We start from the raw sequence: 15,738 nt of genomic DNA, 5'->3' as shown, positions 1-15,738 counted from the left end.
AATGACTTGATTTTGAGCAGTAGCTAGCTAGATGGTCACCTCTCTCAAGAATGGGTTAGAAGAGACTCCTTCATGGGTGGGGATGGTTTGAATTAAATTACATTATGTCATTTTCTTCTGTAGTTTATGGTTCTAGGCAAACATCAGTATTGTGCCAAGAAGCTGCAAAAGTGCTGCTCTCCCCTGGATATTAGTTACCTAAAAGGGTTACCTATAACACATTATAATCTCTAGAAGATACATCTTTAACCACAATGAAGATGGAATAAGGGTCAGTCAAATAATCACATCTGATGATTTTTTTATTGTAATGAACTTTAAAAAGTCAGTTATTAGTTACACATGTACACAAATGACTTTATAACTGTTAGTCATAAATATAGAACATTCAAGAAGTACAAAGTACATTTCATCCACAGCACAATTCACATCCATATGAAGAATTTAACCAGAGAACTAATTAAGTGCTTAACGTGTTGTCCCCTGAAGCCAGTCTGGGACTTCTTGATTTTTGTTTTTCAAAAAGGGAATAAAGAGATGTTACATGTCCATATAGTTCATCAAACCTTAAAATGATGACTTCAAAAATGGGATTCACCCAAATCCTTGGAAATCAACCCGAGCTCAACCATTGCAAAGGCAGCATGACACTGATAAGGCATTTTAAATTCAGGGGCTGTCTTTACTTTCCAAAAAGTGTATACTTATGTATAAAAATATATGTTAGAGCAACTGGGTAAATCTCATACCATGTGGCACTGTGCCCCCCAAATAATCACTGATGAAGGCAGTACTGCAAAATGTATGTACAATTTTAGGATGGACTTTCAGGAAAGGAGAAAGGGAATGGTAATGATAGGCATATCACTTATACAAGATTAATCCTGGGGTGTGGGAAATCATGGCTTTGGCAAGTCATGTTATCCCCTTTGCTCATCAGGCCACATCAGGAAACAGGATCCTTTCTGTAATAAAATAATTACCTAGGAAAATTAAAAATGGTCTCTGTTCCCTAGACACCTATTTGACATGATAACTTGGCAAAACCAGTGTATTAACTTACTGGTTCACACTCATTTCATGAAAAATGCTGTAGTTGTTGCAAAGTGACTTTGTTTACTACAAGTATTCGTTTGCTTTCCATATTTTTCATTAGTCTTTCCTTTTGGCAAGAGATATTAAATAAAAAAAAATAAAAGAAATCATTATACTTGCCAGATAAGCAAATTTCAATGTGTTCCCCTTTGATGGGTTGGAGCAGAATTATATGCAAATCTGGTTCCCTATTTTTCTCTTACAACTCGATAACAACTAATTCATCAAGAAAAAACCAAGCTTCCAAATTAAATTTTGTGGGCTTCTAATATTGTCAGTACATTATCAATAGCAATTCCTGAAGAAAGCATCTCAGGCAATTAAAATGTCACAGGTAACTCCATGAAAGTGGGGATGGGGTTATAGAATCTTGTGTTTGCATCGTGGCTCCATCACTGTCTGACTTTGGGAAAATAAATCACTTAATTTCTCTGAGCCTCAGTTTTCTTATTTTTGGACCAGGTAACGTCTAAAGTTCCTTCCAGTTCTAGATACTATAAATAAATACACAGTGGAGACTGAGGCTGCCTTTTCAGTCTTTAGTAACCTATGGAACACAGAACCAGGTGCTTACATGATATGGTTTTTATTGATGAAGTAGCCATAATTCTTGGGCAGCTAGGTGGCACAGTGTATAGACACCTGGGTCTGGAGTCAAGAAAACATCTTCTTGGGTTCAAATCCAACCTCAGAATTTACTAGCTGTATGACTGGGAAACTCATGGAACCTTTTGTGCTTCAGTTTCCTCATCTATAAAAAGAGTCAGAGAAGTAATGGCAAACCATTACAATATCTTTGCCAAGAAAAACCCAAATGGGATCATGTCAGACATGATGCTGATTCTCAGGAAGTGGGCTGCCACCTTCAGGGTTCTCTTTCTTAAAGAGAATATAAAGCTATCTACCCCTCCTGACACTGCTTATCTTAAGGAAAGCCATTCAAGATTTAGTAGTCAAATCAAAGTAGAAGGACAAGAAAAGAGGAGAACATGGAATTTTTCAAAATTACAGAAAAAGGAAAGGGGGAAAATGTTTTGCTTTGTATTCTACGGAAAAACTAGAAGAGGTCACCCATTTTACTAATCCATGCATCAATTCCACTGCCCAGGCACAGAGGAAGGATGGATTAGGAGACATAGGAACAACTCAAATAAAATCCAGGAGAAATCCTGCTTCAAATATATATCACTGGATAGAAAAGATAAGATACCTGATTTTTTTTCTTATTCAAAACTAAATGATCAGACACTATGGTACAGTGAGTACTTTTCCTCTGCATGCTGTGACATTGATTTTTATTTCTATTTTCCTCTACAACCACAGAGATTAAAGTGGGTTTATAGAAATAATTTCCCCATACTTGGCTCCTGATTAGGTAAACATGGAGCTAATTATCTAGCTTAGGAGTCATCTAGGCTCTTTGCTTCTCTTTTTTAAAAAAATTGCTTTTCAGCCATTTCTTTATTCTGTAAGTAGGCAGGAAAAAATGGAAAATAATAGAACCAGAGATCTGGGAAGGATGTTACTTGTTATTCATCCTCATGAAATATTTTAATGGAAGAGTGTTAGACCTGTGGGATTCCTGGATTACTTGTAGATTTCAATTATCTTTGCAATCCTGGACCTCTGTCCCTAGGAATTGGGTTAAATTGACTAAACTCTGAATGGAACCTTTGTAAGAGAGAGAGAAATGGAACCTCCCTAAAGACAGGGTCCTATCTGAAACTTATTTTGTGTTCTTCTACAATTCCTCTTACAGTGTTAGGCACACAGCAAGCAGCTCAATATACTTTTATTGGTCTATTGATTACACTTTTAACGTAAACCTATACATTGATACAATTTGGTTTCATTTCATTTTTCATTTTATTATGGATCCTCAGCATTTTGATCTAAAAGTTCCTAAACCTCATTTAAAAGGTATTATAACAATGGCTAACTACATATTTGAAACTGCCAGAGGTGAAAAGGGACAGGTTCAGACAAGTGGAAGTTGTTTCAGGATATTTTGGCTGTCAAAATGTAAGAACTACAGGAAATTCAGGGGAAGTAATTTGAATTGTTTGCCATTTTCCCCAGAAGCATAAAGATTCCTGATGTCAGATTGTGTATGAAAGAAATAATTAGATGCATTAAGTTATCAATTTCACTGTATAAATGTGTTACATGCATCCTTTGTCTTTCCTTTTGTTTCTGTTATGTGTGTATACATACATACATATACACGTATACACACATACACATAAACATAGAACCAGTCTTAGTTTTCAGAATGTGAACCAGGAACTCCAGGGTGCTAGTGGTATGAATGTATTTTTGCTAATGGTATGTAAATATTTTGCAAAACATTTCCCACAGATCATCATTTGTATAAGATCTTAGGAGCTAAAGGCTTCCAACATTTTTGAATATAGAAGTCCCAACCCCAAATTTAATCATAAGAACAAATGTTTTCGAGTTGTAAGTGATAGGATCTCTGGGTTCTATAACACAATGCAATGGAAGATCCTGAACATATCCCCAGTCCCCACCTTGATTCAACCCTATGAGTTCAACCCACTCTTTATCCAGACAGCCCTAGAATTCATGAATTTTTTATGCTCACCGGAATGGATGGGGAAGGAAAGCACAGGCTATTTCTTTACTGACTCATTAAACAATCATTGGTTCATTCAGTCTTCAGAGACTTCAAAGAGAACACATATATTTCTTCATAAAGCTTAACTAAGTGTTGTTTTTTCTATTAGAAGATAATCCTTTTGTTTTAACCACCAAATGAATTAATATATTTCTTTCATTCTCCCACACCAGGGATGCAAATGGGAATGGGGATTAGATATGCCTCAATAACTAGTGGAATGTTGAAATAATTTCTTTAACTCCTTTATTAAATCAAAGGGCAAAAGCCAAAATCTCTGTTAATAAAAACAATCCTGAAGGAAGGGAAAAAAAGCTGAAAAGGAGGGAAGATGATAACTTGTAAGTGATTTTCTACTGCTCCAGGTATTAATTATATAGCACATAATTTGATGATGAAAAATGGAGCAATTTTACAGGAATAGCATGGTTTGGAGAATGAAGAAAATCCCTGCCAGGGATGAGGCAGCAGAGGCTAAATCATTTTGAGTAACAGGAATTCATTTCAACTTGATGAGCTGATTCTCAAGGCCTTCCTCCCAGCAAAAACTGAATGCAACACTTTCTTTCCCTTTAGGATTGTTAACCCTGATTTAAGTTAAAGCTTGCAAATTTGGAGTAGATTTGTGTGGAAAACAGTAACATCAATTTAGAGAATCACATTCAAGTTCACAGCATATAGTATCATTCACTTCTCTTGAAATGTTCACTGAAAGGGTCCCTGATGACCCTGACAACCCAAGCTCCAGTGATCATATGTTCAGGAAGACCTTTTGGTTGATGCAGTATCGATGACATCATTCAATGCTTTCTAATTTACAGAAAGAAGCTGTGCTCAGCACAGAGTTATTCCTTTGGGGATCCTATTGATAGGCAGAGGCAAGAGATTCTCTTACTATAAACGATAAGCATGAGAAATAGCAGAAATTCTTTCTGTGGAAAAAAATTTGGATCTGACAGAGTTGTGAGAATCCCAAGCGGCTTACTTATATTAGGAAATGCGATAACTGATTTGAAAAAGAAAATTCCTCATCCTATGTCAGATGATCAGACTCTAGAAGTTCCTTACTGAGGTAACTTTAGTGGAGTGAACAATTAACACTCGTCTTTGATTTCTAGTTGGTTATGCTTGAAATCTTAATCTTGGTCATAAAATCTGTGCAAAACCAGGAACATAAGCATAGGCGACTATGGAGTTTCTATCCCACTGAATATGAATTATCAATTGCAAGAACATTTCTGAGCTCAGGGAATGCAGAATCCACCACCACAGCTGTGTTTCCCAGTGGACTATTTTCTTTCCCATTCCCCTTCCCCCAGCCACCCCCCCTTCCTTCCCCGCCCCCCCCCCCCCCACCCCCCACTTTGGTCTCACATGACAGACACAAGGTAAAAAATGAATCTACCAGAACAGGAAATTCACTTCACACAGCACAAAATATACAAACGGCACTAAGATGTACACACATTCAGATTTAGTTGTTTTGAGCAAGGCAAAGGAAAAGGCTCTTGGGCTTCATCTGGCCCATGTTAACGGCTTTTGCTTCTCATCTTCAAAATGAGCTAAAATAGCATGGCAGACAGCAAAAAGAAATTGAATCCCTGCTCTTCCCCACCCCCACCACCTTTGCCAAACAGAAGTTTAAAAAGCGGTATGTTAACTGGTTTTTTACTTTCCTGGTAGTAGATCTTAGCACTGGGCGTTACCTGACCTCTCCTTTGGGTGTTGACTAAATTTATCATTGATTGTTTTTTAAAGAGACCCAAAGTCTTTTTTCAGAGGTGGCTCACATTTCAATTTGAAAGACCCCTCAAAACTCACTTCTGAGGCAAAAGAAAATAAGATGAGATTTAAAAAAATATATACCACTCCCCAGAGAACCATATCTGATAGCCATAGAGAAGCCCAGGCATTATTAATGCAGATTACACATGATCACTAAGATGAGGGAATTTCTACTGCAATACAAGAAATTAGATCCCTTTCTTGGTAGGTGATATGGTAGTAAAACACTGACAAAGCCAGGCCCCAAATACAATGGGGATGATTTCACAGAATGGCGCTGGGTAGAGGGAGATTTCTTCTTCTTTGTATTTTCCTCTCAGATGTTACTCAGAAAATGGTGGGAACATGCCTAGGTCAGCAAAGTCTTCAATATTATAATTGCCTGTTCCCTGAGTTGGGTCTCCTGGCATCGGTAGCATGTCCTGCAGAAGAAGGGAAAAAAGATGAAGAGAAAGCTGGGTTACTTGGTAGAGAACTGGGCAGATCCCAGGAGGCCAGCCTGCCAGATACGCTCAGATTCATTTTTTTTTGTAAGTGGCACAACCTGGAATTGCTCCACAAGCCTCTGAAAAACTCAGATCAGACTATGGTGTTCTATGGATTGTTATGGAATCTCCTACTGGAAACCATATTTAAGAGCATTACTTTGGATAGGTATATAAAACTCTTCTACATGAGCAGGCTGACTTATAAATTGAGAGAAAGGCACAAAATGCAGAGTAGTCTGTGGATATTGTATATTGTGGGCACTCACAAAGCAAACAGATATGTAAGGGAGAGAGGGCTAGCAGAAGATTGTAGGATACAATCTATTTTTACTTATGTGAAAAATAATGATTACAGTGGGCAAATTCTGTTTCCAGCTTTATTGTATTTAGTTTCAAACAAATCAGTTAACTTCTCTGTGCCTCAGTTTACCCATATAGAAAATGGGGAGAGAAACATTTCCATTTCTCATAGGGTTATGGTGAGGTTTACTATTGGCCAAGTGCTTCGAGATTCAATGGAGGAAGATAAGAAAAATTACTTTGGAAGCACAAAAGATTACCCCCTTGGATAGCTAAGATCTACAATGATATCTGGGTACTCTCTACATGTAATATGAAACTGCTGCCTTTTAATGACAGTAAAAGCAACTGTAGCTGCAAACATTCATCCATAGGGACACTGAGTCGTGTAGCTAATAATGGAAAAGGGAACCCGAGTAGTTGACAGAGGAAACCCATGGCCTTATCAGTATGCAAATCATTTTACTACAGTCTATAAAAGATTTTAAAAAGAGAAAGAGTAAGAGATATGAATGGGTAGAATGCTCCAACTCAAATGTATTTTCATTTTCACTGCTGTCCAGGGTACCAGTGTGGACAGGGTATATTATCCAGCCAAGTCCAGACCATGCCAAAAAAGGAGACCGAGATGAAATGGGAAATGAATAGGCTTGGTCCTAAAATTAGGGATGGCAGGGTAGGGATGAGTGCTACTTATGCTGCTTAGGAAAAGATACAAAGTTCATCTTACCTGTTTGAACCTTCTGAAGGTGAGTTTTGTTGATGATGATGTTTTAATTAGATTCATTGAAATCAGAAAGGAGAAATCACCATTTAGCTGGGTTAGACTGCAAGACAGTGGGGCAACATCCAGAAAGCCAAGTCAAGTCCACCCTGGGTACAAGTGATGGAGTAGCCAATATCATAGCAGAGAGTGAAACATCCCATGGACAAGATGCCTCAGTGGCAAACTAATGAGACTACAGTGGGATTAATTTGATTAGGAAAAAGGCAAAAGACTGGGTGGGGCTAGAATTCTCCCTGTTTAGTAAAGAGAGAAGAAATGCGAGCTTCTTCCAGGGTGGACAGATCCTAGTTTCTGGAGGTGTTTAACCCCCAAAAAAGTCTGCAGAAATCAGGCAAGATTGTAAATTATTGTACTTGGGATACAATTCACATTGATTTTTATATGTAGGAATTTTATTTTGTCATATTGGGAAATTCTGAAATTCTGAGCATATTCTCAGTCATAATGCACATTCCTTAAGGATCTCCCATATTAGGGATGCTGGGGACATATGAAGTTTAGACAAGAAACCACCCTTACCCTCATGAAACTTGTAGTAATTAGAAGCATTTCCTTTTTTGATATTCAATAGGCTTAAAGGTTTATTCTGTTATAGCAATGTTTAATGAATTCACATTAAGTATTCACATTAAGTACAAAATAACTGGAGATTGATTTTCTCTAGCTTTGGGATCCTGAAACTCTCCCCTCCCCCTCCAATTCCACTTTCAATCAAAGGGCAGAGTTATGGTCTTGAACCAGGACAAGCAAAAACCTGAATGCTGCAGCAGGGAAAAAGAGAATAGGAAGCAGATAAAAGTATTCGGTACCTATGAGAAGGTACTCTATTTACCTGGAATACTTCAGTCTGATTGGGCTGCTGATGTGAATGTTGGTCACTGCTCTGCTGATTATGATGCTGGTTTTGCCACTGCGACCAGACCTCTGAAGGCCTCCCTTGAAACTGCCCGCTACTTTGTCCACTTTCAGCTGAAAGATTCCGATGCAGGACAGTTTCTTTAAAATGGATACTAAAGATCTGAGATCTCTAAGAACTATTTCAGCTCTAGTGTCTCTGACAAATCTGAAAAAAATAGTTCACCTAGAGTTCAGCTTATATACTTGCCGCATAAAAGAGAGTCTTTCTCTCCATTATATAAAACAAAAATGATGATGAAATTGAGCACAGGTGGCAGATGGGCTGGGGAGAAAGAGAAACCCTCTATTTATTCATGTTCATGTGATGCGAAAGGCGATAACTTCCTCCCAGTCCCCTGTTATATTCTTGCCCTGGAGACCACCTGTCACAGTTTCATAGAATGGCTTAAATCTTGGCCCACTGATCACCTGTCGTGACATCCATTAGTTCTATCTGGGGCAATGTATTTATCATGACTCATGAAAAAGAAGCACTTTTAAACTGGATCCCCAGATATCTCTGAGGTACTAAGCATCCCCTGTATTTCTCAGCTATGATCGAGAAACCAAATGAACCATGGACCACATTGTCTCCTGAATCAGTTGTTACTTCATAGGTAAGTCTGCTCTGTTAAGGTAATAATTTCCCCATACCTTTTAAAGAGAATTAGTATGAGCAAAATCAATCCCAGCAGCATTTCTTTGTCTCTCATATTAATGGAACTGTCTACTGTGTTACTCACTGTCCCCTATACAAAGACCCACCCAGTTAATTTATCCTTGAGCTTGGTCCCAGGAGAGTTCATTTCTGTAAATGGCTTTGTAATGAGTTTCTTTTGTCCATCAGTGAAAATGATGTAACCCTGCTTTTCTCCCTTAGCTTCCAGGAAATTTAGAAAAACATTTGGTATCCAAATGTAGGAACTATCTTTTTCTTTAATGCCTCATAATACCTCAATTTATTTCCCACGTTCCTCTTGGACAAATCTTTTCTTTAAAAAAAATCCTAATATTCCTAATCAATTCAATATTTTTTTCTAAACAGTCTCAGACCTTATTGGTAGCAAATAAGGCATAAATAAATATAGCATTTATTTGACTTGACACTGATTTGTTTGAGCATAGGGAAAGCAATTTTGTCACAACATAGATCAGAAGGTCATGCTTATATATTGTAAGAAGCAACTAAACTTTAAAGATCATTTGAAAGCAAATCTGCTAATTCAAGGGAAATCAGCTCATATAATTTTAGGTCATTTTTTTTTATTCTACCAGGAATTGTTGGTTTATTTTTTTCAACCTTTCAACTACATCAAAAAGAATCACATTACTTTTTCTTTTCATTTCAAAACATCCTAATAATGCTTTTGAGACATCAGGCTTTCTCTCTGTGGGTAAACATTAGCCAAATGCACCCATTGTACTGCTCCAATTGATCCCTATAGACAATGGATACAATATCTGAAGTGTAAACATTATATCAATTTTAGATAAGGAAACAATATATTAAAAAAACAAATACACAATCATATCTTGAGAAACCATCATTTACAATAGCAACTTTTTTGATTTCTTCCTTAGACTATCATTGATGTTTTTAGAATATCAAATAGTAACTATAGTACTAATAGCATTCCAAAAATCAAGAGAGACTATACTTTATCTAGATTTGTTTATGGCCATTTACTTACCCTAATACCATAAAACATTACCACCATTTATGCAAATATGATTTTCATCTAAGAGTGTATGGTAATCTCTAATAACTTTTCCCAAAATACCATCTCATGTCCATAATCTTGCTTACTATTTCAGAGACCTAGTTTTGATTCACCCCAAATTTAGGCCTGGTCACATTGGGAAAGGGGAAGATGAAATATACCATTTAATATGAATAATATCCCAAAGTAGAATTATTGTTTGAATTCCTACTGCATTTATCTGCTTGGCTGGAATCAGTGACTATATTTAACACAGCTAAATTTAAAATAGTGAAAATTTGAATATATGTGAATACTTCATATGGATCATAATTTCTACTAAAATATGGCAAAATTAGCTCCCCTGTTGTTGCTTGCTAGTGGGATGGAATTATGCCACAGGAAATAGTACTTTGCTACTCTAGAGTCTGAATATGTTTCCAGAATTCTAGAAGTCCCAATCTGCATCTTTATTGTTTGATCATTTCAGTCATGTCCAATTTTTTGAGACCCCATTTGGGCTTTTCTTGGCAAAAATACTGCAAAGTTCCAGCTTACTTTATAGATGAGAAGCTGAAGAAAATGATGTGTCCAGGGTCACCGAGCTGGTAAATATCTGAGGGCAGATTTGAACTCAAGAAGCATAATGCCTATGAAGGGCATGAATACCTGTGTATGTGTGTAGATGGTGCCATTTAGGTAGCTAGGACAGACATGCCAAGGGCAAGGATATGGCAGGTACAGATACACAATAGCATGATATTAAAAAGAAATAAATGCCCATGGGGATTGTGACTACATTAACATTTGGTGATCTTTAGTTGCCAACATATCACTAGACTTTGACTGCAGATGATAACTTTCTTTCTTTTTTTTTTTTTTGGCAATAGCAACTCAAAAAGAGAGACTTTGGAGGGACTATGCTTTGTGTCAGTAGATGAATTGTGAACATCAACAAAATCACTGATCATTGGAAATACTTAAGAATTTTATCTTAAATCAGAACACTTCATGGTATTTCTGGAAAGCATCATTTTCCTGTCCAAATGCCTTTCCTATAAATCTTTGTTGAAATTATAGTTATATTGAGAGAGTTATTATGTAGTTTTGTATATACACGTACACACATATATATGTATGTGTAAGTAAATATGTATATATATATATACACACATGTAGTTGAGATTTTGTTGTATATGTTATATTTTATATACATGCAAAAACACACATATGTGTATATATAATTATTAATAGCCAGAATACTTCATCACTCCCAGTGACTAGTTAATTGAGATTGTTATACACATGTCTATCAATGCACATGTTAACACTACATACACAGCATGTGCATATACACATATGTATATGCTTGTGTTCACATACAGATAAATGCCATGTATTAACATATATTTGTATAAATTAAAAGAAAGTCTTAACTAACTATAGCCACTGGGGGGCAACAAGATTTTCCAACTATAAATAATAACATTTATGTACCACTTAAAGGTCAACTGAGGACTTCCAAGTTCCTACTAAAGCAGGAAAACCCTTTTAGTTTTAATCCTTGTTGGAAAATTAAGTACTAAAGAGCAAAAATAATCCTTGATTCTGTGGCATTATGAATTATTTCAGGGCCATTATTCTGGAACTCAATTATAACCTGACAATTCTGCAAATAAATTATAAAAGATTCAGGTCAATGTGTCCTGGATGTCTATTTTTTTTTTTTTTTGAGGGGGAGGGAGAGAATGCCTGATATGAGTTCTTTTTAGAATTTGTTTCTTTCCAAAAAACAAATGGAGAAAACAAATTCTGATTAAAGGTCCTAATTAGTTGAGTTTTCATTTTTAAGGTATCCTGTTCTGCATCTCACTCCTTCCTTTAGTCTCCTTTTCCTTGTTATGCAGCTCTATAGCCTTCCTTAACTGACTGACTTAGATTGCTACCACAGTACTGGAATCAGAATAAAGCTCTCCTAGAGGTGCTGCAAAACACAGACTTGCCCTTTTGGCTCCAAGAATCATCAGTCATCATCTCCATCAGCAAAAATGGAAAGAAAGGCAGTTGGAAGTTGTAATGGAGTTTCAAGCACCATTTGCTAACAACACACCAGATTCTTGGGTGTCTCCACCAGACAGTGGTAAGGAGAAACCTCCTTGGAGAGAAATGTATCCTGATGGAGGTTTGTGGTATCCTGGGGAGCTGAGGCACTAGGATGGCATGTTCCTTTCTCATCTGGGATCAATCACTGCAACTTTACTCTTGCTGACAGTTTCCCTTTCAAGAGATTCGGCTGATTCAGGAATCCTGTTGACAACCACTAATGGCAAAGAGATTTTTAAAAAATGCTTTCTTAAAAGGCTCCCATCTCTGAGGTTCCCCCTCAGAGATCCCATCTGGTCCCACCTAATTGGATGAGGTCACCGTGTGGAAGAGCAGTGGCAGTACATAATAAAGCAGAGAGGTGGTGGGCAGGGGCCACTTTTTAATTTCTTTGGAATGGGTCTTTTTAGTGGTATAGGGAATCTACAACAAAAACCCCTACTTTGTAACTTGAGTCGTAGAGAGTGGTCTGGGAACACCTAGGAAGTGTGACTTGTCTAGGGTCACAAAGCTAACACGTATTAAAGTTAAAGCTTGAAACCAGGTCTTCCAGATCTTTATCTCCTCTATCTTGTTGCCTCTCTGTGAGCACTCACTTTTAACTACAAATACCATCTTGGCATAAAACTCATAGCAGGCATATGGCAAGAAATATGCTTACAGTTAAGACCAGAAACTTTCCAAGAGTTATATCCCAAAACATAAGATTATCTTCAAAAATTTAGCAGGTCTTATAACATCTCCTCCCCCTTCCACACACATATCCTAGGTCCCAAAGGCCCATTAAATATGGTTTATTATTTTACTCTTAGTTAAATAATTCATTGGATTTCTGCAGATACTTATTTACATTATTTAGCCCTACATTTGGCTTTGGTACTCTTTCTAGATTTGGCTTCAATGATAAACTCTTTCATGGATCTATTTCAATAGCTAGCAGGGAAAATTTAGTTCTCTGGGGGTTGGATGGGCCATTTGGCATAGTGCTAGGTTTCTAGTGGAAATTTTATAATCAAACAAAATGGACCTGGAAGGCCTCACTATGAAGGATTATAAGTCAACACAGCCTAACTTAGAACTCAAAAGAAAACATTTGCCTCTAAAGAGTCCCATATCTAACTCTTGAAAGGTTGAAATAAAAAAGAAAATAAATTTAAAAAATTTAAAAAGAAATAATAGAGTTATAAAAAAGTTTCAATTTCACTACTCAAAAATGTTATAAGTCATCTTCTCTTTAAATGTATGATTTTTATCAAACCCACAAAAAACTTTCCAGAGGGGTCTAATAAATGTTCATTTTCTTTTCCTTTTAAATTACTGCATCAACAGCCAATTAGTTGGTATTTGGGTAATTGTCATATGAAAAATATCTTGGGTCTACTTGGTCAGAGGAAAATTCTGCAAGGCAGTTAGTCAGAGAGAACTGAATCATCTTTATCTCCCTTTAGCTTTTCTTTCTGTTACTTTTTGGAATCTTTGACATTTACTACTAAATAATTATATAGGTTATTGAGGGGTATAGGCTAGTAGGCCATGAAATCTTTTATTATCTGAATCATGTACAATCATTTTCACAGATTATCTACACATTTTTTCAGGATTATCACTGGTTAACCCAGTCAGTATGGTAATATGCACATCATACATAGGTATGATGTACATTGTATATGTACATCATACATGGGTAGGAGATAGTTTTAAGTACTATTTATTTATCAAAAGAAGTACTTGAAGATTGTTCTGCTTCCCATTTTTTTCTATAAAATATATGTCATCTTGAAAAATAGACTGATACCTATAGGAGAGTTGCATTAAAAATTTGACTATTGAACTTTACCCTGTGGGGGGAGAAGGGGATGTGGGTAGTCAGGGGATGTTAAGTATGCTTGTATACAGAGGTGGAGATAGGGTCTGGACTTCAGATTTCAAGGGTATAAGAGCTCCTAGTGAGGAACATCCTCTATCGAGCTGGGTTGGTATCTTCTTTGTTACTTATAATCCTAAAAAAATTTGCATCGAGTATTGAGAGGTCAACTGACCTTGCCCAAGGTCACACAGACAATATGCTTCAGAGACAGGACTTGAAACCACATCTTACTGGTTCTGAATCCACTATGCTAGATTGTTTCCCATGCTCTCTCCCATATGTGCCTAGTTATGGTCAGTATTCTTTTTTTTTTTTTTTTTTTTTCATTTTTACTTAGCTATTTACTACTTACTCAATGACAGGTTTAACAGCCTGATGTTTAAAAACAAAAAACAAAAAAACTTTCTAAGGCGGTGGGCACATGAGTGCCCTGTCTCCTTACCTTCCATTTTGGCTGCATGTGCAGTAAACTGCAGCTAGTCCTGGGACACAATATCAGAAGAGCTGCCTTGCACTTTAAAGGGAAGCCTACCAAGTCCTTGTCATTTTCCATTATGGCAGCAATTAAATGGTCCCTGAAACTTTTCACTTACCCAATGGACCTTTTTCCCTTACAAGTGGCAAGCCAAGATGGGTCCAAACATGTGTTAAAGTGAGAAGATGCAAAGTTACCATATGGCAGAAGCAAATGCATTAATAACTCCTATCTCTAGCACAGAATGGCTTCTGGAATTCAAGCTATTTGGTGACGTGAATTCAAACTTTAAAAATGCCCAGACTGATATACTTGGAATTCTTAGGGAGTCACTTTCCCCATAGTCTCTTTGGAAGCACCCAGGCTATTTCCCCAAACTTTGTTGAATTTCATATTAAAAAGGGGGTTGTTTTGTTTCATTCTACATGCTCCAATGGATTGAAATCATATGTGAGTATCATATGACAAGTAATAAGATTAATAGTTGGATACACATCTGAATTCATATGAGTAAAAACCAAACAAACAAACCAGCCAGTCTTGGATAAGTGTCAAGAGATGCTGCATTCAATGAGACTAAAACATGCTATTAAAAATTATTTCCATTAAAAGCAATAATGGGGTTACTACCCATAAGTAAACAATTTCTTTTGAAGGAATTTGATTTTTTTAACCAGATGACTATGAAATCAAATCTAAATGCAAACTATCAAAACATCTAATATGGGCTCAGAGTTTTTGCAGTTTTATGCCATAGCTTCCCATTAATTCATTAGTGTAGGGAACTCCTGGTGTGGAAAATGCCTCCACAGATATAGAACTGCACCTTTTCTATGGTTTAGTCTTAAGAATTCCCCAGGGCACTGAGACGTTAAATGACTTGCTCATATGAGGTCACATAACTTGTATGTGTCTTAAACCCAGGTCTTGACTTTATCCTACATGCCACACTGCTTCTCCATTTAGGAGAATAGATTCATTAGTAAATGCCTTGTCATGAAAGTGTCTATAATATTTAGGAAGCTCGGGCATCCCAGCAACATGTGATTCTTACTTTCTCATTGCCAGCAAAGGCAAAAAGTCTTTCCTTGGGAAAGACATTGAGGACGTTTATTTTAAAATGAAACATGATCTATGTGGCAAGGGCCTCTGGGAAATGCACCAGAACGGGCAGTTAGTTGCTTATAAGACCCTGCTAAATAAATCCCACTATCACACAGGGAGACATTTTGCAACCTTCTAAAAGGAGAGGAACTCAAATGACCAGGACAAGAGTCCCAGGATCAAAAAATAGCCTCATTAGAAGCTTCTTCCAAACTTGAAGGGAATCTTCTACAACCCATTGGCATTAAAGGGGCAAAGGCATTGGAGAGACTATATTCAGGAAAGATTCTGCTTTTGTGGGCCCTGACAGCAAATCATTTCAAACCTACCAAACCCCGAGGTCCTGTTGGCGAGGCTGGAGTAGGCGTTCCCACTGGGTGAAGAAGTGGCTGGACTGGAGAGAGGACTGTAGGAGGATGGGTCGGCTGGGTAGGTGTGGCTGGTCCCAATCCCAAAGGGAGAAGATTGAGTCTTGCTGGACTGCGATGGGATTTGCTAA

General features: G+C 37.1%; 1 protein-coding gene across 2 annotated transcripts in view; it reads right to left on the bottom strand.

The window, feature by feature from the left end:
- Positions 1-284: 284 nt before the first annotated feature.
- Positions 285-15,738, bottom strand: part of ARNT2 (aryl hydrocarbon receptor nuclear translocator 2) — a 258,192-nt gene continuing 242,738 nt past the window's right edge. For both annotated transcript variants that reach the window (XM_051981159.1, XM_051981160.1), the window contains exons 17-19: positions 15,569-15,734; positions 7,926-8,062; positions 285-5,940 (exon numbers count right to left, since the gene is read on the bottom strand). In XM_051981159.1, coding sequence (XP_051837119.1) covers positions 5,842-5,940; positions 7,926-8,062; positions 15,569-15,734 — 402 coding nt within the window. In that variant the 3' untranslated portion in view covers positions 285-5,841. The remainder of the gene's footprint in view (positions 5,941-7,925; positions 8,063-15,568; positions 15,735-15,738) is intronic.

The sequence above is a fragment of the Antechinus flavipes genome, chromosome 2 (genome assembly GCF_016432865.1).
Source record: "Antechinus flavipes isolate AdamAnt ecotype Samford, QLD, Australia chromosome 2, AdamAnt_v2, whole genome shotgun sequence".
Classification (NCBI taxonomy): domain Eukaryota; kingdom Metazoa; phylum Chordata; class Mammalia; order Dasyuromorphia; family Dasyuridae; genus Antechinus; species Antechinus flavipes.
The sequence above is the reverse complement of the archived record's forward strand: the minus strand, read 5'-3'. Positions and strand labels throughout refer to the sequence as shown.